Source organism: Muntiacus reevesi, chromosome 16 (genome assembly GCF_963930625.1).
Source record: "Muntiacus reevesi chromosome 16, mMunRee1.1, whole genome shotgun sequence".
Taxonomy (NCBI): domain Eukaryota; kingdom Metazoa; phylum Chordata; class Mammalia; order Artiodactyla; family Cervidae; genus Muntiacus; species Muntiacus reevesi.
Genome location: NC_089264.1, coordinates 21,773,742 through 21,800,441, shown reverse-complemented (window position 1 = coordinate 21,800,441; position 26,700 = coordinate 21,773,742). Strand labels below are relative to the sequence as shown.

Genomic DNA, 26,700 nt, shown 5'->3' with positions numbered 1-26,700 from the left:
AAGCACCATTTAGTAACATTAATTGCAAAACTGGTCCATCTCAAGTCACAGAGGGAAGATCTTGATTCAAGTGATGGGAAAGGAGAAAAGGTTAAGTCAGAAAGGGATTAGACTTATTCACTAAGAGTAGAAAGGAATTAGACTTGTTCACTAAAACCAAAGTCAAATAGTCAAACACAACCTCCTCTGTGAAGAATTGTCTGACCGATTCCCACTCCAACCTAAAGAGAATTCTCACGTTTGTGCTCAATTTCTATTTGCCTGCATGTTTGTCTATCTGTGTCCTCTAGGATAACACCTACAAGTGTGGTATCATTGGTTTTTATGTGACTATTCCCTTATGATCCTTCTGAGAGCAGACATGCGTTGATTCATCTTTGTAACCTCTGGGCTTCGCATGTATGTCGTACTAAACAAATAAATGAATTCATTCATTCACAGAAGATAAAGCTCAGAATTTTTTTCATTCCCTACAGTGGTCTGCCTTATTTTTTTAAAAGAGTTATAGTTTGAATGCTTAATTTTTAAAGTTTTATTTGGAAAAAAAGTGAAATATAATTATTCCAGCACTAACCTGGATATTATGCTTAAGTATTAGTGATGCATGTGCCTAAAAAAGCCAGGTGTCTATAAAAATCAAGTAATAACTTGACAACCAGGTAATGGTTGCTAAGAAACTGTATTGTTCTGTGAACACATGGTGTATGAAGTATGGCCTAGATTCATATCCTACATAAAACATCTTCCTTGGAGTTATCTAAAAAGTCTGATTTTGCATGGCTTGTCAAGGCATATAAGTTACTCTTTCTTCTCTCCTGCTCCTGCTATTAAAAATCATGGTTCTATACATAGAATATTATTTCAGCACCAAGATCTGTTCCGGACCCCAGGTTGTTAGGTTACAGATTGAGGCCCTCTTCAGCTCCAAAGCATTTCAGTGGCATCAGATGTGACCTTCAAGTCACCGCTGAGGACCAACCATCACTTCTGATGTACTATCAATGCTAAACACAAAAATTTACTATCTACAATGTTTCTGTATTCCAAAGTGAAACAATGAATTGGACTTTATTTGCAAGTTTTACTTTTGTTCACCACTAGTGGAACATAGGGAGATTTTGCTATACTCTACCCCAAATAGGAGGGCTTTCCAGGTGATGCAGTGGTACAGAATCCACTTGCCTATGCAGAAGATGCAAGAGTCGCGGGTTTGACCTGTGACTTACTGACCCCTTACTGGGTCAGTAAGATCCCCTGGAACAGGAAATGACACCCCATTCCATTATTCTTGCCAGGAAAATTCCATAGATAGCGGAGCCTGGTGGGCTACAGTCCATGGGATCGCAGAATTGGACACGACTGAGCACATCCCAAATAGGAAGTTGTCTCCAAATCTTAACAAGGGAAGTGGCAGAGGTGGGAGGGCTGTCCAAAAAGTACTTATCAACTATGCTAAATTTAAGAGGTAGAAATCATGCTTAAAATAAATATATCAATGTTTAACTTCTGTATTAGAATGTTTGTATAGCACAAGGACCTACATTCAATATCCTATAATAAACCACAATGGAAAAGACTATGAAAAAAGATATATAGGATTGGTCAGGTGACCTAGTATAATTAAGGAATTAATCTGAAAGAAGTCTACCCAATATTCATTCTTTGCTTCTTCTTAGAAACAGAACCTGTGTTGGTATACCCAGCTAAAAGCACCCTTTTCCAGCTGCCCTGGCAAGCTGGCGCAGCCTGCAACTAAATCTGGTACATGAATATAAGTGGAATGATGGTATATTACTTCTGAAAAAGCACCTTTAAGAAAGATAAAGAGCTGGGTGTGAATATTTTGCCTTCTACCCTTTCCTCCTTTCTGCTATGTGGAATTTAGACTTTAAAGTGGGATCTCTCTTGCAAACACTTTAAAACATGACATAATCTTAAAGCTCGAAGCCAAAGATTACAAATCAAAGGAGCCCAGGTTCCCAAAGGCCATGGACCGGCCATGCCAGCCCTGCACCACTTCTTCCACACTTTTTATAGGAAAAAGAGAAGTCAAGCTAACATGTGAACACACCCCTTATTCTACACCATCAAATCTTAAACACAACAGTGGTGATATTTTCTTGGCCAGAGTCCAACTGATGATTTTCCTCTTCTTTTCCCCTTGTTTTATTATTATTTTTTTAATCTATTGGGATATGGTTGCTTTACAATGTAAGTCTCTGCTGTACTAGGAAGTGAATCAGCCATATGCGTACATATATGCCCTCCCTCAAGGGTCTCCCTCCCCCCACCCATCCCACCCACCTAGATCACCACAGGGCACTGAGCTGAGTTCCCACGGCTATACGGCAGATTCCCATGTTTCCTTTTCACACAACTGAAAGTTCCTCAACAATGCACCTGGTGGCTAGTGATTTCAGCACATCCTTCAGAAATGTTCGGGGTGGGGGGCGGGCGGTGAGGGAGTGAGAGGAGGAAGCCATACCTGTCTTAGAATTAATGAAATAGGTATTAGGAATTTTCAGTTTATCCAACTGCCTTGCATGCTCAGTTGCTTCTGTCGTGTCTGACTCTTTGCAACCCCATGGATGGTAGCCTGCCAGGCTTCTCTGTCCATGGGATTCTCCAGGCAAGAGTGCTAGAGTGGGTTACCATTTCCTCCTCCAGGGGATCTTCCCGACCCAGGGATCAAACCCGTGTCTTATGTCTCCTGTGTTGACAGGTGGGTTCTTCACCTCTAACACCACCTGGGAAGCCTGAGATTTTACTAGTAAGGATGCTGATTATGAGACATACGGAAGTTGGGAGCCTTTGGTACACAGAGTGACCATGAGAGAAGGCTTTGTGCACACTCAGCACAGAAAGCAAGCTAAGGGCGCCGCACTCGTACATGAGTGTGGCAGCCCAGAGCTGGGGGAAGGCAAAGGGTCAGTGAGACAGCAGCTGTAGCGACACCGATATTAAGGGATTTATCACAGTCAGAACCTCTTGTACTGTGCACGGCGGTGGTGGTTCAGTCCGACTCTTGTGACCCCATGGGCTGTAGCCCACCAGGCTCCTCTGGGTGATGGACCTTAAATAAATACAAAGGCATCTGGAAATCACAGTAAAAACCAACCTATTGCTAGAAACCAACATGAGCCCCAAATGAAGACGATGCCAATCAGAACCTGGAGGACAGATTTGCAGTTAACATTCCCCTGGCACAGATCATCAATAATTAGTTCTGTTAATGCACCTACACTAGTTTTCCGGTAAGCTCATAGAGCTGTTTTGATTTTTCCCAATTTATTCATTTTTTAAAACTTTAGGTGTCTCCGGTAAAGAAACCCCTTTAGATGCTGGGTTTGTAGGCTGGAAACACTAACCATCTACAGGGCTTTATGAAATGCTGCCGAGAGACTGGAGTCTCCCGTTGGCTCTGCTGAGCAATGCTGTAGCTATGAGCCTGGCAGAGTTAGATTCATTTCTACCTTCTATGAGAATGTTATTTTCCTTCCCTTACCAGGGTAAGTAATCGAGGTCTCTTATGGTCTGAATGTTTATGTTCCCCCAAAACTCATAAGTTACAATTCTAATCCCCAATAATGATGATATGGAAAGTAAGGGTTTGGGAAAATACTTAGATCATAAGGTCGGGGGAGCCCTCATGGATGGGAATAGCACACTCATAAAGGAGCCTCCAGAAAGATGCTTTGGCCCTCCACCATCTGTGGACACAGCAAGCAGGTGCCATCTATAAAGCAGACACCAAATGTGCCTGTGCATTGATCTTGGACTTCCAGCCTCCAGAACTGTAAGAAATAGATTTTGGTTGGTTATAACCTATTCAGTCTGTGGTATTTGCTATAGCAGTCTAAACAGACTAAGACAAGGGCTGATTCAGGACTCAAAAAATGCCAAATTAGTAATCAATTGTTATAAAGTTCAATAATATAAAAATAAAAGTATACACCCCCACACAATGTGTTGGAACCATTTTTGGTTTGTCATAGTAGCATCTTTAAAGCCCGAAATTATAGAATATTCAACTTGCATAAATGAATGTCTCAGTATAAGGTATGTTGACTGACAGGTTTACATTTTGTTATCTAGGATAATTTAAATTTAATCACGGCTTCCCCTATCCTACCTTCTGCCTGGAACCATAGCCTCTAATAAGTAGCAATTTTCTATTTTGGGGGTCATCATACCCTATCATCTCTGTTCTCCTCGTATTTGAGAAAAATGGCCAAAAGACCGATACATAGACAGAGTAACACAGAGCACCCGGACAGTCCACATACATTATGATCAACACCAGATGAGTTTGTTAAACTATCTTGTTTTAATATCATGTTGCAGCTTTTTAAAATTTTTTTAAAATTGGAGTATAATTGCTTTACATTGTTGTTAGTTTCTACTCTAAAACAACGTGAATCATCCGTAAGTACACATAAAACCCCTCCCTGCAAAGCTTCCCTCCCCCACCACCATCCCCCCCATCCACATTATCACAGAGCCCTGAGATGAGCTCCCTGTGCTGCATATATATAGCACCTTCCCACTAGCTGGCTATTTTGCACACGGTAGTGTATATATGGGCTTCCCAGGTAGTGCTGGTCATAAAGAACCCACCTGCCAGAGATGCAAGAACAGAGGTTCAATTCCTGGGTCAGGAAGATCCCCGGGAACAGGATATGGCAACCTACTCCAGTATTCTTGCCTGGAGAGTCCCATGGACAGAGGAATCTGACAGGCTTACAGTCCATGGGGTCACAAAGGGCTGGACACAACTAAAGCAGCTGAGCGTGCAGGCATGCAGTGTATGTATACCATTTTGTTATTGTCGTTGTTTAGTTGCTAAGTCATGTCCAATTCTTTGCGACCCCATGGACTGCAGCCCACCAGGCTCCTCTGTCCATAGGATTTCCAAAGCAAGAATACTGGGGTGGGTTGCCATTTCCTTCTCCAGATCTTCCTGACCCATGTCCCCTGCTTGGCAGGTGGATTCTTTACCACTGAGACACTTGGGGAGCCAATGACCCAGCAATCCCACTCGGGGGCATATACCCTGAGAAAACCATGATTTAATAAGACACATGTACCCCCCAGGTTCATCACAGCATTATTTACAATAGGCAAGACATGGAAGCAACCTAGATGTCCACTGGCAGATGAATGGATAAAGATGTGGTACCTACATATAATGGAATATTACTCAGCCATAAAAAGGAACGAAATTCAGTCATTTTGGTGATGCAGATGAACTTAGAGTCTGTCATACAGAGTGAAGTAAGTCTTAAAGAGAAAAACAAATATTGCATATTAACAAATATGTATGGAAATCTAGAAAAACAGTACTGATAAACCTATTTTCAGGGCAGAAATAGAGGCAAAGACATAGAGGATACATATATACTACCATGTTGTAGCTTCTTAAATCACTTCTCAACCCAGACATACACTCTGTGCCTTGAAGAGGTAAAGATTATTTCCTAAGATTGAATGTAAACAGGTGAAATGATAAAAATAGATTCTATGTATACTGATTTCAATGAACAATGATTAATCTTTACAGTATTTATTTGCTGAATAGCTTTGAAATAAACATACCTATTTCTCTTCCTCATAATACCAGGTACATGAAAGTCACTCAAAAACTATCCATTAAAATGAATAATGAATGACACTATACAAGGTTTCAAAGGTGTTTACTATTTGGTCAAACAATATTTTTAAATTGTCAGAGGGAAATGTACATTAACATATATGCTAAACATTCATCACTTCTGCATTATTGCTATGTGATACAATTTTACAGCCTGTGGGACAGTATAATTCCCGAGGTCACTGTTGGCTTCTGTGAAATATTTTTTTAGTTAAATTGTCTTCCCTTAAGTGATTTGGGAGTGAGATTGGGGCTAGGATGTTCAATTATATACCAACTTTCTGTATCTACAAAATGAATAAACAGGCTTTATCTTTTATAAAAGGTAGAAAAATAATCATGCTGTGTGGCATTTTTTTTGCAAAATATACCATATAGGAAAAACATAGGCTGAACACAAAAAAAATATTTTCTGTTTCTTGGGCACCCATAAAAAACATATATCTTAGTATTTGACATACAGCCATTCAGCTTTCATTTTGCAATTACTTAAAATAGCCTCTGCTAAATAGTTGTATTCATCTTTTAAAGTAAATTGCTTAAAATTGCATTCAATTTCTTTCTATAAACCAACATTTTCTTCACCTTGACAAAGGAAACACATTGGATACTGCCGATGAGCTGTGATCCGCTTTACATTACACTTGGAGGAAAAAAAAAATCTTAGTCTGAAATTAGTAGAGCTAACAAAATTTTACTGATTTCATATTATTTCAAGATGGTTTTCAAAGCCATCCTACAAGTCCCTATCTGTAATATAAAAACAAAACCAAAGCTATAAGCAATCTTTCTCTCCTGGATTCATTAAGGTCTTGGAATCATTTATATCTGTGTTTTGTACACTTTAATTCTCTTCCACATTTTTATGTACTTGCTTGTGAAAGCACTAGAACAAATTAATTGAAAGAAACCACTCTGAAACTACTTGAACATTTGATCCGACCATAGAGGTTTAAAGGCTTATATGGCCTAGTTTATATTTTCCTCTGGGTTTTGGTGTCAAAATGATTATAGACTGCATGTTTCTTGCTTTGTGATGGTTTTTTAATATGCATGAAACATTAAAAAAAACTCAGCATTTACCAAAGATCTCATGTATCAGGCTTTTCAGACTGGAACCAAAAGCTTTTTAAAGCATTTTTAACAACAAATGATGGTCTATTTCACAGATCCTGAAACCAATAATCAGTTTTCTTGACATACAGCTAAAAACAAAATTATCTTTTAACTAAATAGGATCAGCTTAAAAATCCCTTTGGAGCTGTTTTTATTTATTAAATGCCTTTATTAACACCACCAGCTTTCACTTCTTATTACTCCAATTCGATTTCTCCCGCATACAAAGTAATGAGCAGGATGGCTGTGAATCCAGTTAACATCCCAGCATTCTGAATCATGAAGAAGGTGAAATCGGTTTTTCTTCCAGTTACCTTTTCTCTCAGCATATCGTTCATCTCTGGAAACTAGAGGAAAGATACATTGTTAGATAACTGTTGCCATCTTGTGGTCAAACATAAAACAGTTATTACAGATTCCTGTCGGGGTGGGAGGGGGTGAGTGTTTCTGTCCCTGGTTTAAATGTTTCAGTACAGAGAGCATAAATGCAAAAGCCAGTGTAATCAGACATCAACAAGAGTAGGAAAACTGTGCTCCCCAGGTCAGTCAATCAGTGGCTTGACATGAACCTCATTTTATGCCTCCACTCCCTCTCTTCCTTACTCTCTCTGCTCCATCCACATCATTCGGACCTCAAATGTATCCAGCCTCTTTCCATCCTCAAAATCTTCACACCCACCAAAACCTCTTTTCCCTCAAGTCTTTCAATGAGCTAAATCTTTGAGGTTTCCACTTCTTACATTCATAGGAAGTGTTTCTCTTAGGCCTTCCTAACTTAGACACCCCTATCATCATCTTTCATCACATATACTGTTTTTCCATTCATTTCAATTTTTAATTTTATTTATGTAATCACGTGTGTGGTTTTGTTTGTTGAATTTAGGTTCCTCTCTTTGTGGACCAAAAACCGTGCCTTTCTGCTCCCTCCACCATCTGCAATGCCTTACCAATTTCCAAGCCTGATACAAAAATATCAATCGATAATAGCTGATTAAATATGCTTTTAGAAATCACTATACAGTTAATTCTTCTTCTCTTCAATTTGTTTCCATTTGCTTGTTCTATCCCTCACAAAATCATAAGGTTTTTTAAAATAAACAGTGCTGTTTTTGAATTGAAGACTATAACAATCTCATGGCGGTGAAAGCAATTAAAACCCCAAGTTCTGTACTTAAAATCCACCCTTTCTCAGCACAAAACTTCTACTGAAAAGGCTCATGAAGAGATCTGTAAATGTCATCTTTTCAAAACAGATTTCCAAGTGTTGCTATGTACACAGTGGTGCAATGCGCCAAAGCATTCAAGAGACCTCCAGAGTCTGCAGTCCCTCCATTTGCCTGATTTGAGAAAACTGTTACAAGGATACAGTGGATGAAATTTCTGAAGTCGTTCTGAAAAAAGCAAAGCTGCTGTTAAGTATAATAGCATCATATATTTGTATTATTTCTTTAAACTGAATAACTCTAATAGATTCTGTTCTTATATTTTAAAAAAAGAAGTGATGACCTGGGGCACTAAATTCTGTGAAGGAAAACATAAATGCAGTGATGGTTCTAAGTGATGAAATCCTTGTGCTTACAACGGTCTGCACAGAAAAATGAACAGTTAAGAATGCAGGTGGTGTAAATTAAATTAGTACATTATATATGTAAAAACACATTCAGTTCCAAATGCAAAGGAAACATTCCTTGATTTACATCCACTTAGCACATTTTCGGAGAAGGCAATGGCAACCCACTCCAGTACTTTTGCCTGGAAAATGCCATGGACGGAGAAGCCTAGTAGGCTGCTGTCCATGGGGTAGCAAAGAGTCGGACAAGACTGAGCGACTTCACTTTCACTTTTCACTTTCATGCATTGGAGAAGGAAATGGCAACCCATTCTAGTGTTCTTGCCTGGAGAATCCCGGGGACAGCAGAGCCTGGTGGGCTGCCATCTATGGGGTCACACAGAGTCGGACACGATTGAAGCGACTTAGCAGCAGCAGCAGCAGCACATTTTCAATTTCTAGAAAGCTATCCATGATTTATTTGAAAATGCAAGGAACCACTGATACTCTCTCCCTTACACACACACACACACACAGATATAGACAGAAACAGCATAAACATAAACATAGATATAAATATATACTGACCCAAGTAAATATCATTCAACTTTAACTTATCAAATTTACTTTAACTCAAAAGGCTCTCACTGTTTAGAACTTTGAAGTAACAGAATGCTATTTACTTTATTCAACAAATCATTTCCTTCTAGATATGACATCTTGAAAGGGTGAAAAGTCCTATGGAGCCATAACATAGCAGGATACAAGCTCTACTCACAAGGAAAAACACCCAGGAAAATATCTCTACTTCAGCAAAAATAAGCCATTTTGTCCTCTAGCAATGAGATCCTACCTAGATCAAAGAATTAATGAGAATCACTTTCAAATCACTATTAGAACAAACCACTCAAAAAGAGGTATCTGTTGGACCTGGAATATTTTAAATGACAACAGAAAGGCTATCCACACTGAGAAAAGCAAAAGGTCACTCTTAGTCATTCATAAGCCAGATGTCTATTTCCAAATTTAAAACACAACAAAATCTTAAAATGTCTTACCATGTCCGCCAGAGAAATATAGAGGAACATGCCTCCAGCAAGGGCAAAGATAATATTTGGAGCAAAATTATTGCCCACCAAGATGCCAAAAGCTAGCCCAACATAGCAGGAACACGCAGAAAGGAAATTGAATAACAAGGCTTGTCGAGTGCTCATTCCTGCATTGAGTAGGATCACAAAGTCCCCTAGAAGAAGAAGAACACATTAAGTCAATAGTTTTTCTTTTTTAAAATTCCTTTTACTGGAGTACAGTTGCTTTACAACCTTGTGTGAGTGTCTACTGCACAGCAAAGCGAATCAGCTCTATGCATACAGGTATTCTCTCTTTTAGATTTCCTTCCCAGCCTGGTCGCCACAGAGCACCAAGGAGAGTTCCCTGAGCTATAGGGCAGGTTCTCACTAGTTACCGACTTTATACATAGTATCAGTAGTTGTGAAAGCAAAAGGTGAAGAGGGTGGCAGAAGATGACATGGTTGGATGGCATTACCAGAGCTGACTCATTGGAAAAGACCCTGATGCTGGGAAAGATTGAGGGCAGGAGGAGAAGGGTACGCTAGGGGATGAGATGGTTGGATGGCATCACCGACTCAATGGAGGTGAGTTTGGGTAAACTCCGGGAGTTGGTGATGGACAGGGAGGCCTGGCGTGCTGCAGTCCATGGGGTTGCAGAGAGTCAGACATGACTGAGCAACTGAACTGAACTGAACTCAACAGACACGAACTTGGGCAAACTTCGGGAGACAGTCTGCCCAAGGGAAGGACAGGGAAGCCTGGATTGCTGCAGTCCGTGGGGTCGCAAAGAGTCAGTCATGACTTAGCAACTGAACAACAACAATCAACAAAATATATATATATATATATATATATATATATATACACACACACACACACACACACATATATACATATATATACTATATATATATATATACAATATACATATATATATATATGTCAATCCCAATCTTCCAATTCATTCCACCCCACCTCTTCCCCCATCACTCGTGTTCATACATTTGTTCTCTACTTAAATAGTTTGAGTAGATTTGTTCTCTACTTAAATATTTTTTTCTCTTTTTGGATGAAATAAAAGATAATAACCAATGTCTAAAAGGGCTCCTTCTTTTCGAGACATCAGCAGGAGTTTCCAGAGAGTGTCATCTGAAACGTCTCCATCCCCTTAAGACAAGAAGCTGATGGACTTGGACGACGTGGGCAGAACTCCTCACCTAACTCGTGGGGGAACTCCTCGCACAGGATGGCGATGGAGGTGCTGAGTCCCTGCAGAAGGGACAGGGTGCAGGAGGCCCCGATGGCCAGGCCGTCGATGAAGTTGTGGAGGGCGTCGCTGAGCGTGATCATCCAGGCGATCGTCCCTATTTCTGAGAGCTTCGGCCCCTTCAAACAAGTACACGAGCTTGACTCTTTTTTTCCATCCTGCAAAATAACAGAAAATCAATCCACAGGATAACCGACACTTCTTGAAAGTCCAAGCGATACAGAGTAGTAGATGTATTATGTGTTGAGAGACACAAATGTTTCCAACAGAAAATCTTTCATAGTGGATAGGAACCACTAATCATAAAAAATGGAGGAAAAAAAACTTGGAGAAAGGAAAGGAAGAGACTGACAGGCCTTGAACAAACCACTTAAAAGACATTTTACTCTGGTTTCCCTTTAAACAATCCTTTTGACTTGTATGAACAAATTCTTACTACTCCCTTTCTAAAATGCAATATTAATAGATATTAACCTAAGAATTTGCTTTATTCATACACTTTAAAGTAAAAGAAGTTTTTCAAAGACTGAATTTAAACTCTTTTCCATGTTATAATTTGAATGTGAAATCCACATTTAAAGCATGATAACATCAAGGAGTATGTATTCTAATCTATCCTGTGCCAATCTTTTAACTGTGAGCAAGTAATCTGAGCCTTAGTGTCTTTGATCATGAAGTGAAGAGAATGCACTAAATGATTCATTTATTTTTCAATGACTTAGTAAGTTTCCACTGTGTTCCAGGTAGAGTTCTGGGTGTTTAGGCTATAATAACATGGTCCCTACAAGCTCTAAATTTCAATGATTCTCTTAACAAATTACATGAAGTATGATTGAAACAGGCTTGCCTTTACACAACACTTCTTTCCACCTTGAAACAACAGAAAATCCTAAAGCAGACTCTTTGTAAGAATTTTAATTTTCATATGAAATTTTTTCAAAAAGAATTTAAATTTCCATAAAATTTACAAAATAGTATAAAATCAAATGACAGATGCCAACTGAAGCATATTCCAGAAACTGTGGGAAAAGATAATAAAATGCAAATTCATTTTTAAGTAGGGAAGCAATTTGCAATTAACTGGAGAACATTTTATTCCTAATTCTCCTCCCCTCAACTCTACCTCAGCAGCTAATCAACATATTTATTGAACATCTGCAAAGTATACAACAGTCTGTTGAATGCTATGGGAAGTGCACAGAAGTGGAAAACGCAAGTTCTATCTTCAAAAAGCCTATTTATCCTGGAGAAACAAGATGTAAAGTATACAACTGACTCTAAAAATTGTGCAACATATATCAGCTGAAAAGGGCTTCCTTCAGAGCAATCATCGGAGAGGTGGTGCTTTTTCTCCGATGTCATTTAACTGCTCGAAACACTTTGGGGACCATTCTTTCAAAGCTGACTTCCGATCTTGCCACACATCCTTTCCCTGTTTCATTAGTGGCAAATCTTCATCTTTGAGGGATGTTTTGTTTGTGCATGCATGCATGCTCAGTCACTTCAGTCATGTCTGATTCTATGTGGCCTCAAGGACTGTAGCCTGCCAGGCTCCTCTGTCCACAGGATTCTCCAGGCAAGAATACTGGAGTGGGTTGCCATGCCCTCCTCCAGGGGATCCTCCAGGCCCCAGGATCTAACCCATGTCTCCTGCAGCTCCTGAATTGCAGGTAGATTCTTTACCACTGAGCTACCAGCAATTCGCAAAGGGAACATCCCCTTCTCTCAAAAACACATGAAGCAACATTAATCTACTTTTACTTTAAAAGGCAATTCTTATCAGCATAAAACGAATTCCTTCTGGTTTAAAAATGTGGTCTTTTCACTGTACAGTGTTAAAACATAAACTGAGGCAAATTAAAAGAGTTTATTCAAGTAAGAATGGATTCCAAACTGGCAGTGTCAAACCAGGAGTAGTTAGGAGCATTCCAGGGATGGGAAGCTCAGGGAGACACATACATTTACAGAGAAAAGATGGAAGCAAAGCAAGAAAATCATTGATTGACTACAGCACAGTGCCTATTGGACGTTAGGTACTGACTGTCTTTAGGTTTAGATTTTGTAAACTTGAGGCATTTATAGGCTTAGATTTTGGATGGCTTACATATGACATTTGAGTCACCTCAGCCTCTTGCCTTATTTAATTAATTCAATAGTTGATATATCCTAAATGCACAATGTAATAAACAACAATGACTTCAGTTCAGTTCGGTCCAGCCACTCAGTCATGTCTGACTCTTTGCGACCCCCACAGACTGCAGCACGCCAGTCCTCCCTGTCCATCACTAACTCCCGGAGTTTACTCAAACTCACGTCCATTGAGTCAGTGATGCCATTCAACCATCTCATCCTCTGTCGTCCCCCTTCTCCTCCCACCTTCAATCTCTCCCAGCATCAGACTCTTCTCAAATGAGTCAGTTCTTCGCATCAGGTGGCCAAAGTACTGGAGTTTCAGCTTCAACAGCAGTCCTTCTAATGAATATTCAGGACTGATTTCCTTTAGGATGGACTGGTTGGATCTCCTTGCAGTCCAAGAGACTCTCAAGAGTCTTCTTCAACACCACAGTTTAAAAGCCTCAATTCTTTGGCGCTCAGCTTCCTTTAGAGTACAACTCTCACATCCATACATGATTATTGGAAAAACCATAGTCTTGAAGAGATGGACCTTTGTTGGCAAAGTAATGTCTCTGCTTCTTTATATGCTGTCTAGATTGGTCATAACTTTTCTTCCAAGAAGTAAACATCTTTTAATTTCATAGCTGTAGTCATCATCTGCAGTGATTTTGGAGCCCCCAAAATAAAGTCTGTCATTGTCTCCACTGTTTCCCCATCTATTTGCCATGAAATGATGGGACCAGATGCCATGATCTTAGTTTTCTGAATGTTGAGTTTTAAGCCAACTTTTTCACTCTCCTCTTTCACTTTCATCAAGAGGCTCTTTAGTTCTTCTTTGCTTTCTGCCATAAGTGTGGTATCATCTGCATATCTGAGGTTATTGATATTTCTCCCGGCAATCTTGATTGCAGCCTGTGCTTCATCCAGTCCAGCGTTTCTCATGATATAAGTTAAATAAGCAGGGTGACAATATACAGCCTTGACGTACTCTTTTCCCAATTTGTAATCAGTCTGTTGTTCCATGTCCAGTTCTAACTGTTGCTTCCTGACCTGCATACAGATTTCTCAAGAGGCAGGTCAGGTGGTCTGGTATTCCCATCTCTTTCAGAACTTTCCACAGTTTGTTGTGATCCACACAGTCAAAGGCTTTGGCACAGTCAACAAAGCAGAAGTAGATGTTTTTCTGGAACTCTCTCACTTTTTTGATGATCCAACAGATGTTACCAATTTGATCTCTGGTTCCTCTGCCTTTTCTAAATCCAGCTGGAACATCTGGAAGTTCTTGGTTCACATGCTGTTGAAGCCTGGCTTGGAGAATTTTGAGCATCACTTTGCTGGTGTGTGAGATGAGCATTCTTTGGGACTGGCAGCTGCATGGCACTGGAGCACCCAAGGAGATACCCCACATCCACGGGCAAAGGAGAAGCTCCAGTAGGATGGTAGCAGGAGCGAATTTATGTTGAGAACCAAACCCCATTCCAACTAGAGATGCTCAGAGGGCTCAAACAAACCTTGTGCGCACCAGGACCCAGGGAGCCCACAGAGACTGAGACAGAATCGTGCGTGAGTGTCTCCTGCAGAGGTCCGGGTCAGCCGTGGGCTGCCGCAGGGGCGGGGGCTCTGGGTGCAGCAGACCTGGGTGTGCACCTCTTGAGGAGGTCGCCATTAACCACAGAGCTGCCAGAACTTTCACAGACTGGGAAATAGAATCTTGGAGGGCACAAACAGAACCTTGTGCACACTAGGACCCAGGATAAAGGAGCAATGACCCCAGAAGAGACTAACCCAGACTTGCCCGGGAGTGGCCAGGAGTCTCTGGTGGAGGCGTGGGTCAGTGGTGGCCTGTTGCAAGGTTGGGGCACTGAGTGTAGCAGTACATGCATGGGACCTTTAGAAGGAGGTCGCCATTATCTTCATCACCTTCAACATAGTTTGGCCCCAGGTAAATAGCAGGAAGGGAACACAGCTCTACCCATCAACAGAAAATTGGATTAAAGATGTACTGAGCATGGCCCCATTCTATTGTATTGGACTGAATACAATAGAGAAAGGAATGTGTCAAGGCTGTATATTGTCACCCTGCTTATTTAACTTATATCATGAGAAACGCTGGACTGGATGAAACACAAGCTGTAATCAAGATAGCCGGGAAAAATATCAATAACCTCAGATATGCAGATGACACCACACTTATGGCAGAAAGCGAAGAAGAACTAAAGAGTCTCTTGATGAAAGTGAAAGAGGAGAGTGAAAAAGTTGGCCTAAAGCTCAACATTCAGAAAACTAAGATCATGGCATCTGGTCCCATCATTTCATGGCAAATAGACGGGGAAACAGTGGAAACAATGATAGACTTCATTTTGGGGGGGCTCCAAAATCACTGCAGATGGTGATTACAGCCGTGAAATTAAAAGACATTTACTCTTTGGAAGAAAAATTATGACCATTCTGAAGTGAAGTCACTCAGTCGTGTCCAACTCTTTGTGACCCTATGAACTGTAGCCCAACAGGCTCCTCCGTCCATGGGATTTTCCAGGCAAGAATACTGGAGTGGGTTGCCATTTCCTTCTCCAGAGGATCTTCCCAACCCAGGGATCAAACCTGGGTCTCTTGCATTGTAGGCAGACGCCTTACCATCTGAGTCACAGGGAAGTCCTTATGACCATTCTAGACAGCATATTAAAAAGCAGAGACATTACTTTGCCAACAAAGGTCCATCTCTTCAAGACTATGGTTTTTCCAGTAGTCATGTATGGATGTGAGAGTTGGACTCTAAAGGAAGCTGAGTGCCAAAGAATTGAGGCTTTTGAACTGTGGTGTTGGAGAAGACTCTTGAGAGTCTCTTGGACTGCAAGGAGATCCAACCAGTCCATCGTAAAGGAAATCAGTCCTGAATATTCATTGGAAGGACTGCTGTTGAAGCTGAAACTCCAGTACTTTGGCCACCTGATGCGAAGAACTGACTCATTTGAGAAGAGTCTGATGCTGGGAAAGATTGAAGGTGGGAGGAGAAGGGGACGACAGAGGATGAGATGGTTGGATGGCATCACCGACTCAATGGACATGAGTTTGAGTAAACTCTGGGTTCTGATGATGGACAGGGAGGCCTGGCATGCTGCAGTCCATGTGGTCACAAAAGTCAGACATGACTGAGTGACTGGACTGAACTGAACTGAGCATAGCCCCGCCCATCAGAAGAAGACCCAGTTTCCCCCTCAGTCTCTCCCATCAGGAAGCTTCCCATAAGCCTCTTATCCTTATCCATCAGAGGGCAGACAGAATGAAAACCACAATCAGAGAAAACTATCCAATCTGATCACATGGGCCACACCCCTGTCTAACTCAATGAAGCTATGAGCCATGCCATGTAGGGCCATCCAAGATGGACAGGTCATGGTGGAGAATTCTGACAATGACTTAAAGTGAAGTGAAGTCGCTCAGTCATGTCTAACTCTTTGTGACCCCATGGACTGTAGCCTACCAGGCTCCTCTGTCCATGGGATCTTCCAGGCAATAGTACTGGAGTGGATTGCCATTTCCTTCTCCATGACTTAGCACATGTTAAATGGGTGGCTTGGGTAAAAAGTCCCAGATTAGGAAACAATTACTGTCAAAGAGAAACAAAGGCAGTTATGAGAAAAGTTATAGAGAAAGTGATCTTGGCTTTCTAAAAACTTACTGCCAAGATACATTCAAAAGACCAGTGTTTTCCTTTTCCAGCTTGGTTTACCTAATCACATATTTATAATTTCCTTATTTACTTGTGATGACTTAGTGAAAAGATTGCTAGACCAAGTCTTGACTACCTGATATTTTGTACAGAGACTGTATACAAACTCCTTTAATTCTGAAAAACAAATTAATATATCAGGCATGGTTCTTTTACCTCTGGGTACAGATATTACTATGTTTATTATACTTCCTTTTAATCTTATAATCTTAGGTCTCAAATAACACTGTTAGTTAGATTAACTGTTATAGATTTTTAAAAGTCTTAGAACAAATGAAAGTAGGCAAACATTCATGAACAGTTTTTTTTTAATTCACCTGGAACAAAGTCACTAAGCATAGAGAACACTAGAGTCAAGTCTTTGTTAAGTTAGGGAGTTTTCTCTTTTCCATTATTTATTTTTTATCTTTCTTTGGTCTTGTTGCTTGTTCGCTTTCTTCCTTGTTTGACTTGTACACTAAATATGAGGCTATTTCTAACCTCAGTCATGATAAGGTAATGCAGTCTAGTGAAAAGACCATTGGTCTGAAATCCAGGAGAACCAAGGTCTTGCTTGGCTCTGACATGAATTACAGTGTAATTATCAGCAAGGTACATAAAATTGCTCACCTAAATTATTAATGAAAATGAAGTCAAAGCAAAGTGAAGACTAATCAGAATGGGGGCAGAAATAATAGCATGAACAAAGTTATGAGAGGGGAAGGGAGAATGAGTAGAATCCCAACTTGAGTATGGAGGGGAAGAAGAAAAAGTGAAATAAAAACCACTAAGAAATCATAATGAAGAAAGCAAGTGGGCTTATTGCAGAACAGCTTAAGGTTAAATAAGGCAGTTAAAGAAAATTAAAGAAGACCAAAAAAAGAGACAAAGAGGAGGGTCTGAGAGGAGGAGGAAGAAGAAGACAGGAAGGAGGAGGAGTGGCCTGTGCTGGGAGGAGCAGAAAGAGCTATCAAAAGAGGAAGGTAAGGAAAAGGAGAAGAAAAAGGAGAGGGTGGAGAAGAACAAGTAGGGCAAAGAGGAGGAAGATAAGGGAAAAAAAGAAAGCACTTGGCTATCCTGCATAGGACATGGATCATATAAATATGGCTTATACTTGCAATGAAATACTATGCAGAGTAGCAGAGATGATGAATATCTGCATTTTTCCAAAACAAAGCACTGAGGTAAAATATATTTATATTTATACGTAACAACATGCCTAGTGGGCACCTTTTGTGAAAATTATTATTATAATCCCACAATGGTCTGATTGCAACTTGAAAAGATACATATAAAAATGCTAATCATGGTTCTCCCTTGGAGACAGTACTATGGGTAATCCTTGGGTTTTTTCTTTTATCTTTTATGGGTGTTCTGGATTTTTTGCATTATGTTATTACAATACTCAGAAAACAGAACATTAAAGTCATGGGGTGAGAACCAGCAAGAGGCAAAAGTGAACCTGTAATGACTCAGGAGTTACCAGCAGCAAACAAGGTAAAGCTGGAGAAGCAGGCTACCTGCCAGGTTCAGTCTGCATTTAAGAGGGTCCCACTCCAGGGTTCTCGCCTGGAGAGTCCCAGGGACGGGGGAGCCTGGTGGGCTGCCGTCTATGGGGTCGCACAGAGTCGGACACGACTGAAGCGACTTAGCAGCAGCAGCAGCAGCGGCGGCATGGTCCCACTAAGTGAAATCCTTTTATGTTAAATTAATGGCTGCAAAGATCAGCATGAACACTATGAGAATTCACTCTGCACTGGGGGAGGCAATGTGAGCCATGATTAATAAGAATGATTTTTATGGTTTATTATCTTCTATTTTACTGATAAGAAGGCAAAAGCAAGCAACCACTGCACTTAAAGTTAAATTTCAAATTCCATATACCATGCTGAAAGAATTTTCAGAGCAAGAATTCTGGTTATTAAAAAAAAAAAAAGAAAAAAAGCACCAAATCAAAAATGAAAGTAGAAACCCTCCAAAAAACATAATTAAGATGGCAAAAGGAAGTACAAATAACAAAAGCTGAAAATCATATGCAAAGCTAAACAAAATCTGTGCCCATAGAAACTAATATAACATAAAAACTATAAAATATTATTTTAAGAGGCCACAAATAAAGAGAGATGAGAGTTAAAGAAAGAGACATTGAATGCAAGCTAGCTTAATGCTTCAACGGTATCGGCTTTGGCACCAAATGGGTGTGAGTTTAAGTAATAGCTCTACTACTTAATATTAATAGTTCTATGTCCTTTGGAAAGTTACTTGGGTCTTAGCTAATGCAGTAAGACAAGAAAAGGAAATAAAAGGTATATACACAATGGGAAGAAATAAAACTGTCTTTGTTGGCAAATGGACATGACTGTCTATGTAGAAAATGCTAAAGGATCAACAAAAAAGCTCCTGAAACATAATAAGCAAGTCTGGCAAGGTTACAAGATGCAGGTTAACATACAGAAGTCAGTTGCTTTCCAATATGCCAGCAATGAACAATCAGAATTTGAAATCAAAATCATAATAGTATATATACTAGTATCCCTTAAAATTAACTACTCAGGTATAAATCTAACAAAATATGTGGAAGACCTATATGAGGAAAAGCACAAAACTATGATGAAAGAAATCAAAGAACTATTCTATTCATGCATTAGAAGACAATGAATAGTTGTCAAAATGTTAGTCCTTCCCAAGTTGATCAACAGACTCAGTGCAATCCCAATCAAAATCCCAGAATGTTATATTGTCGATATTTTTTTATTCTAAATCTATATGAAAACAAAAAATTCCTAGAATAGCTAACACAACATTGAAGGAAAGAAAGAAGTTGGATAACTGACACTATCTAACTTCAAGACTTACTATGAAGCTAGAGTAATCAAGATGGTGCAGTACTGATGAAAGAATAGATAAATAGATCAATGGAACAGAATAGAGAACCTAGAAATAGACACATATAAACCTGGTCTGCTTATCTTTGACAAAGAAGCAAAACCAACACAATGGAGAAAGTCTTTTCTCGCGTTCTGTGGCTTTTCTTCTCATTCTGTTGGCATTGTCTTTTGCAAGAAGGTTTAAATGGTGCTGAAATAAGTGGACATCCATATAAAAACAAAAACAAGAGTCTAGACACAGACTTGACACCCTTCACAAAAAAATGAACTCAAAATGGATCATAGACCTAACTATAAATGCAACACTCTAAAACTCCTAGACGATAAGATAGGAGAAAACCTAGATGACCCTGAGTACGGCCATGTTTTTTTTAGATACAACATCAAAAGCATAATGAAAGAATTGATAGCCCGGACTTGATTAACATTTAAAACTTCTCCTTGCAAAAGACAATGCCAATAGAATGAAAAGACAAGCCACAGAATGTGAGAAAATATTTGCAAAAGACAAATATCTGATATCTGATAAAGACTTAAGCAATATACAATAAGAAAACAATCAATTAAAAAATGAGCCAAAGACCTTAACAGACACTTCATCAAAGAAGACTTACAGATGGCAAATAAGGATATGAAAAGATGCTCCATATCATATGTCATCAGGGAAAAGCAAATTGAAACAAGATAACACTACAGGCCTATTAGAATGGCCAAACTCAGAACACTGACACCACCAAATACAGGCAAGGAACACTCATTCATTGCCAGTGGGAATGTAAGATGGTACAGACACTTTGGAAGACAGTTTGGCAATTTCTTACAAAACTAAACATATTCTTCCCATACAATTCAGCAATGATGCTCCTTGATATTTACCCAGAGAAGTTGGAAACTTATGTCCATATAAAGACCTGTACACAGATATTTACAGTATTTTTTTCCTAATTGCCAAAACTTGGAAGCAACTAAGATATCCTTAATTAGGTGAATGGATAAATAAACTATGAGACATCCAAACATCAGAATCTTGTTATAGCCCCCCAGCCCCCAAATGAGCTATCAAGCCATGAAAAGACATGGATGACTCTTAAACGCACATCACTAAATACAAGAAGCCAAATTTGAAAAGGTACATAGTGTATGATTGTAACTATATGACATTCTGAAAAAGGCAAAATCATATATGGAAATAATAAAAAGATTAGTGGTTGCCAGGAGTTGTGGGAAAAGAGAGATGGATATGTGAAACACGGAGAATTTTAGGGCAGTGAACATACTCTATATCATACTACAATGATGGATACATTACACATTTGTTTGAACCCATGGAATGTACAATACCAAGAGTGAAATGGAAATGATGGATTTTTGGTGATTATGATGTGTCAATGGATGTACACCAGTTGTAACAAATGTACTGATCTGGTGGGGGATATTGATAATGGGGGAGGTTACACAAGTGTGGAGACAGGGAATATATGGGATATCTCTGTACTTTCCTCTAAATCTTGCTATGAACCTAAAACTGCTCTTTAAAAAAAAAATTACTTGGAATTTGATTTTAGATTCCTTATCTGTAGAATAGAGAAAATAATACTACCCACTCCATAGGATTATTGTGAGGATTAAATGACATGTCTGTAAACTAAGTATGCCACAAATGGTTATTATTGTCACAGAGATCATTTTATGTACCAAAGTACAGAGGAATAAAGCATTACTAAAAGGAAGAAAAACAAAAACTGCCTAAGAGAAAAGTGTGCATGACAAAAAATCACTCACATATGATCCTTAAATAAATTCTCCTGCATTCTGATCAAGATGATTGGAGAAAATGGGAGAAAAAGCAAATCTATGCAAAAAAAGGAGCTTTGGAAAAGTGAGAGGGGGCAGTGACATATTAAAAAGAAACAAGGAGGGACTCCCCTAGTGGTCCTAGTGGTTAAAAGTCTGCCTTGCAATGCAGGGGACTCAGGTTCAATCTCTGGTCAGGGAACGAAGATCTCACACGCCTCTGAGCTACTGAGCCTGTGCACAAAAGATCCTGCTTATGGCAACTAAGACCCAACAGAGACAAACAAATAATTACTAAAAGAAAAAAGAAAAAATGTTAACAAGGAAGTTTGAGGTTGGACATAAATATACTCTATTGAACTTTCAACGACTAGAGTTCAAAGTGTATTAAAGAGTCAGGAGGTTAATTAGCTAGAAAGTAAAATCCACTGCGAAAAGTACGCAGTCTGAGTTAATAAGTTTATCTGAATCAGACAACTGACTGCCAATAGGAAGAAAGGAATCTCTAAGATGTAAAGTAGTATCTTGCATATTCAGCGTTTCAGTTTATAAAGCGCTTTCATATATTAGTGTCTTTGTTTTCTTTTGACCTTTACAACATCCTCATGAGTAAAACAGAACTAATATAGTATCCTAATTTTAGAGACAAGGAGAATGACAATCCAAGAATATAAATTACTTGCTCAACATCACACAGAAGGTATTGGGACTAAGCTCCTTAATTATTTACCGAACACCTATTTTACAGCAGGCAGGAACTCCGCAAAGAACCGAGGACTGAAACATAAATAAAAGAATCTGCATGTTGTTGGAATTCATAGTACCCAAAGGAACATCCAAGATTCAAACTTCAGGGCCGTGATAATTAATTCCCATCAGCCTTTTCAGAATGACTTCCCACCCTCTCACCCTGCTCTCTGTCCTAAAGCTGTTTTTCCTGAATGGGCCATTACTACAGGCTTCCTGTCCTCTGGTTTCCATTTAAGATGGACAATTAGGAAGCACTAGAGGGAATTCAGGGGGAGAAAGAAAGGAGAAATCAAGATCTTTATTCCTCTGATACCCCCTTGTACAGTTGACTCAGGCCGTCAATGACCCTCAAATGGAGAACACAGCTCTTCTCAAGACAACTCTATTCCCAGATTCTCAGAACTGCACCTTCCTCTCCATCCTTTGGGTCCAAGGGCGGGAATAATTTTGCCATTACTGGTCCCTGACTCAGGCACGACTCTTCTACCCAACTCTCACCTTATAAATCAATCTTCCTGAAATTATTCTACTTTGAGTGGTCTGTTTCCTATTGGATCTTGAAAGAATCACTGGTGCTGGAAATGGCCATAAAAAACAGACCTCAAAATGGAATATAATTGGGTTTTTCATATATTCAAAGTATGGGGAAATGGAACAGAGGTTACCCATAGGTGGGCTGCATTTTCTCAGCAAAGCCCAGAACGTGAAAGGGTTCTGCAAGATCTAGGCTGTGCTGTAAGTTTTCCTGCCATTTGGTTCTTACAACCCAGCAGACTAAGTGTTATTAGAAAAGTCTGTGACACATAAGGATGCTGAAAGGAGCCTTCTGGCAAGCCCTGGTCAGAGAATTCACAGCACAGACCCCTAAGATGTTAGGGTAAACCATGGCCTCTTTTGCCAGTAACTATTCTTTATCTCAGGGCTTCCCAGGTGGCGCTAGAGGTAAAGAACCCACCTGTCAGTGCAGGAGACATAAGAGACACAGGTTCTATTCTTGGGTTGGGAAGATCCCCTGGAGGAGGGCATGGCAACCGACTCCAGTATTCTTGCCTGGAGAATCCTCATGGACAGAGGAGCCTGGTGGGCTACAGTTCACAGGGTCACAAAGACTCAGACAAAACAAGCAACTGAGCATGCACGCACACAATTTTTACCTCAAAAGCTGTGACTTGCTTGCTCCTAAGTCCTTGGAGAGACTTATCTTGTGTCCATGGGACACCAAGTGGGTGAGAGATCACGCCCAACATGAACTGGAAGTTATCTGATCCAACAAGTCATAAATTCAGTTGCCCACACCAGCATTCCATTATCAAGTTTCTAAACAAAAACAAGCCCATACCAGCCTTGAAGATACAAGCCAATTACAATGGCAGTTGATTCAGACCCTCATAACCTAAGCCTAATACTGCATCTCTTTTTCCTTAACAACAGTAAGGCTACATGGAGTGTTTCCTATGGCCAGTTAACTGTGAATAGTGTTCCAGCACCAACCAGCTATACAATCTTACTCACAATGAACTTAAAATATAGTGATAAGGATAAACCCTCCAAGTGGGCAGAACTTTTAAGTGTGATGTTGAACTTCATGTAGAAGTAATGGCCTGAGATATAGGTCTACACTAACTCATGAGTGAGAGCTCAAAGAGCGGGCCAGGTGAACAGAGACTTTCAAAAAACAAAGTTGGAAACTGGTGGGAGAGATCTGGGGGAAAATATATAGACAGACCACTTGTAAAAGGCACAGAATGTGAAGACCATTCTATTCTGTTGAATCTCATAAGAGGCTATCCCCTAGGATGGTCTCAATAATAAGTGCACAAGAAGACTGTAAATATCATTTGGCATCTTTCATTAGCCATCCCGGAGTTTGCTTAATGGCCTGTACACAAAGAAGTCAGATTAGTAGGGATGAAGACAATTCATGGGGGATTCCAAAGTGCTCTAACATAAACTTGGAGAGAAAGAGGAGAGGGGGACCGGGGTATTTATTCCCTGGGCTCCCTCTTTGGTGGGGAGGGGGTGGGTAACTTAGGCTGGCTATGACCCTAATTAAAGATCACTGCTCCACTGAACACTGGCTTTCTGTACAAAACTAGTTCCCCCCAAGTTCTAGTAAACTTCCTCCCCCTTCCCTTTGGACATAAGATTGCTAACAGTTTCACCAGTTCAAGTTCCAGGTTTACTGCACTTTCGTCTGTGGCGGCTAAGCCATACCTTGCCCCAAGTTTTGTAAATTGCCCATTTTCTATTTTGTGTCTTTACTTGAAAATGCCATCTCTTCTGGAAAGGATGATTGATTCAAACTCATCTGCTCATTCCCCATACAACAATCCCAGACTATGTACATACATTTTTTATTTAAGTCGGTCAGTCGTGTCCAACTCTGTGACCCCATGGACTGTAGCCCTACCAGGCTCCTCCATCCATGGGATTTTCCAGGCAAGAATACTGGAGTGGGTTGCCATTTCCTTCTCCAGTGTACATACTATTAAATATATTTCAACAGAAAAACTTGCAAAAAGGATAAAATAAACACAAAGATATCAAGAGTTAAAGGCGCTATTCTGCTGCTGCTTAGTCACCTCAGTCATGTCAGACTCCCTGTGACCCCGTGGACTGTAGCCCACCAGGCTCCTCTGTTCATGGAATTCTCCAGGCAAGAATACTGGAGAGGGTTGCCATGCCCTCCTCCAGGGGATCTTCCCAACCCAGGGATTGAACCTGGGTCCCCTGCACTGCAGGCAGATTCTTTACCACTGAGCCACCAGGGAAGCCCTAAAAGCAATATACAATATAAAATTTCAATGGATTTGTTTTTATAACTATATTTTCAAGGGATTTCAATGGACTTTGTAGCTGATGATTCCTTTGTCCTTCCTCTAGCCCTAAGAAGTCAGTCTCAGCTCACTAAAACCACAATCAAACTTCACATGAGAAAGGAGAAATTATTTTTATTCTTTAATGCCTATAACCAAATATAATTCAAATGTATTTAGTCTCTAGTCATTTGGTTTCAGGAAAAAACTTCATAACCATTTTCAAAACTCTCCATGCCAATGAAAATAACCATTAACAAGAAAATAACAATTTCCAGAAACCTTGAAAATGGTTTCCTTTCCCTCTGCCTCTTCTGTGAAATGAGACTGAAGTTGTTTAGCTCCTTAGGAGTTGAAATAATAGTCTCTCATTTTCAGTTGGGGACCATATCACTTTACTATCCTAAAAAAATAATTGAAGAGAAATCTGAGGGGTTTTCAAGAAATTATGCTCCTATTTTGCCAACGAAACTTAAAGTATATAGTAATTAAGTATTTACAGTTGTCCTAATGGACCACTTACACCACTCTGAAAGGAAACCTACTGTTTCTACAGACCGGGAGGGCATTAATGCTCTGATACATTCGGGAAGCAGAATACCATTTCTTATAAAAAGCCTGCATAATGTACTCCCCAACCCACGCAACCCTCATTATTACTGAGAAGTCTTAAAGGGACTCAGAAGGCACTAAGAAATTGGTTAAGTTTTCATGTAAGTTGGAGAAATTTGCTGCTGCGCTCCTGAAAAATGAGGCTCCCCAAAGGCAGGGATACCTACATTGCTCATTATTAAGTCCTACAGAAAAGTTCAGATGAGGAGACAAGAGCGGGGTGGGATGTGGTAGAGGAACCGCCCCCACGCAGCAGCTGCCTGTGGTGTAATTACCATCTGACATGAATTATGTGAAATGAACTGAAATACAGAAGATCCCACCCAGTGTACTACAAGTGATTGACTACCCAGGCCTGCAAAAGATGAAGGTGGGCTGTCTCATTTGCAGAGAACTAGAAGCACAAGTTTCTTAGGGCAAGAAGCTCAGGAAAGTGATAAGAGACCAGGGATGACAGATGACAAGAAGGACAAGAGCAAGTGCCAGCTGCAGTCACTGCAATAGAAGAAGCGATGATGGCCATATGGGGTGTTAAGAAACAGGCAGTCTGCCAGTAGTGAACAAAGTGAGCAACAAAGGGTTAACCCTGCTCTCTGAGACGGCAGCCAGTCCCTGGTCTCTATATATCTCAATAATTTAGTAAAACAGAGCATCTGTTCTTAGTATGTGGAGAGTGAGGGGTGAGAATTACACAGGTCATAGGGTACCAGGACCTCCTTTCCTCTTAAAGAGATAAATATGATTCTCTGCAGGTTTGCTCACCGGTTAAAGAAAAGAAGAATTTTATTCAGGTTCAGCTGATTTACAATGTTGTGTTAATTTCCGCTGTATGGGAAAGTAACTCTGTCATACATATATATATATTCTTTTTTTAAAATAAAGATGTAATTTCATTGGCTTTGTTTCCACTTTTTGTTTGTTTGCTTTTTGTTGTTGGGTTTCGTTGTTTTTATTTTTTTATTTTTTGGCTGTGCCACTTGGCATGTGGCATCAAACCCGCACCCACTCCATTAAAAGCTCAGAATCTTAACCACTGGACCACATATACAGTATTTCTTTATAGTCAAGAAAAGAAATTTTATACTGAGGAATTGAGCATGAAAGACATAGGACATACTCAGGGAGCACAGAAGAGTAAGAATGAAAACAGTCGTAGAGAAAGTGCAAGTCACTCAGCCACGTCCAACTCTCTGCGACCCCATTGACTACACAGTGCATGGCATTCTCCAGGCCAGGATACTGGAATGGGTAGCCTTTTCCTTCTCCAGGGGATCTTCCCAACCCAGGGATCGAACCCAGGCCTCCTGCATCGTAGGTGAATTCTTTACCAGCTGAGCTACAAGGGAAGCCCAAGAATACTGGA

The 26,700-nt window shown here is 40.0% G+C and overlaps 1 protein-coding gene across 2 annotated transcripts in view; it reads right to left on the bottom strand.

Annotated features, from left to right (window-relative positions):
• Positions 1-5,676: 5,676 nt before the first annotated feature.
• SLC39A8 (solute carrier family 39 member 8) overlaps positions 5,677-26,700 on the bottom strand; it is an 85,706-nt gene continuing 64,682 nt past the window's right edge. For both annotated transcript variants that reach the window (XM_065907457.1, XM_065907458.1), the window contains exons 7-9: positions 10,604-10,811; positions 9,374-9,558; positions 5,677-7,113 (exon numbers count right to left, since the gene is read on the bottom strand). In XM_065907457.1, coding sequence (XP_065763529.1) covers positions 6,964-7,113; positions 9,374-9,558; positions 10,604-10,811 — 543 coding nt within the window. In that variant the 3' untranslated portion in view covers positions 5,677-6,963. The remainder of the gene's footprint in view (positions 7,114-9,373; positions 9,559-10,603; positions 10,812-26,700) is intronic.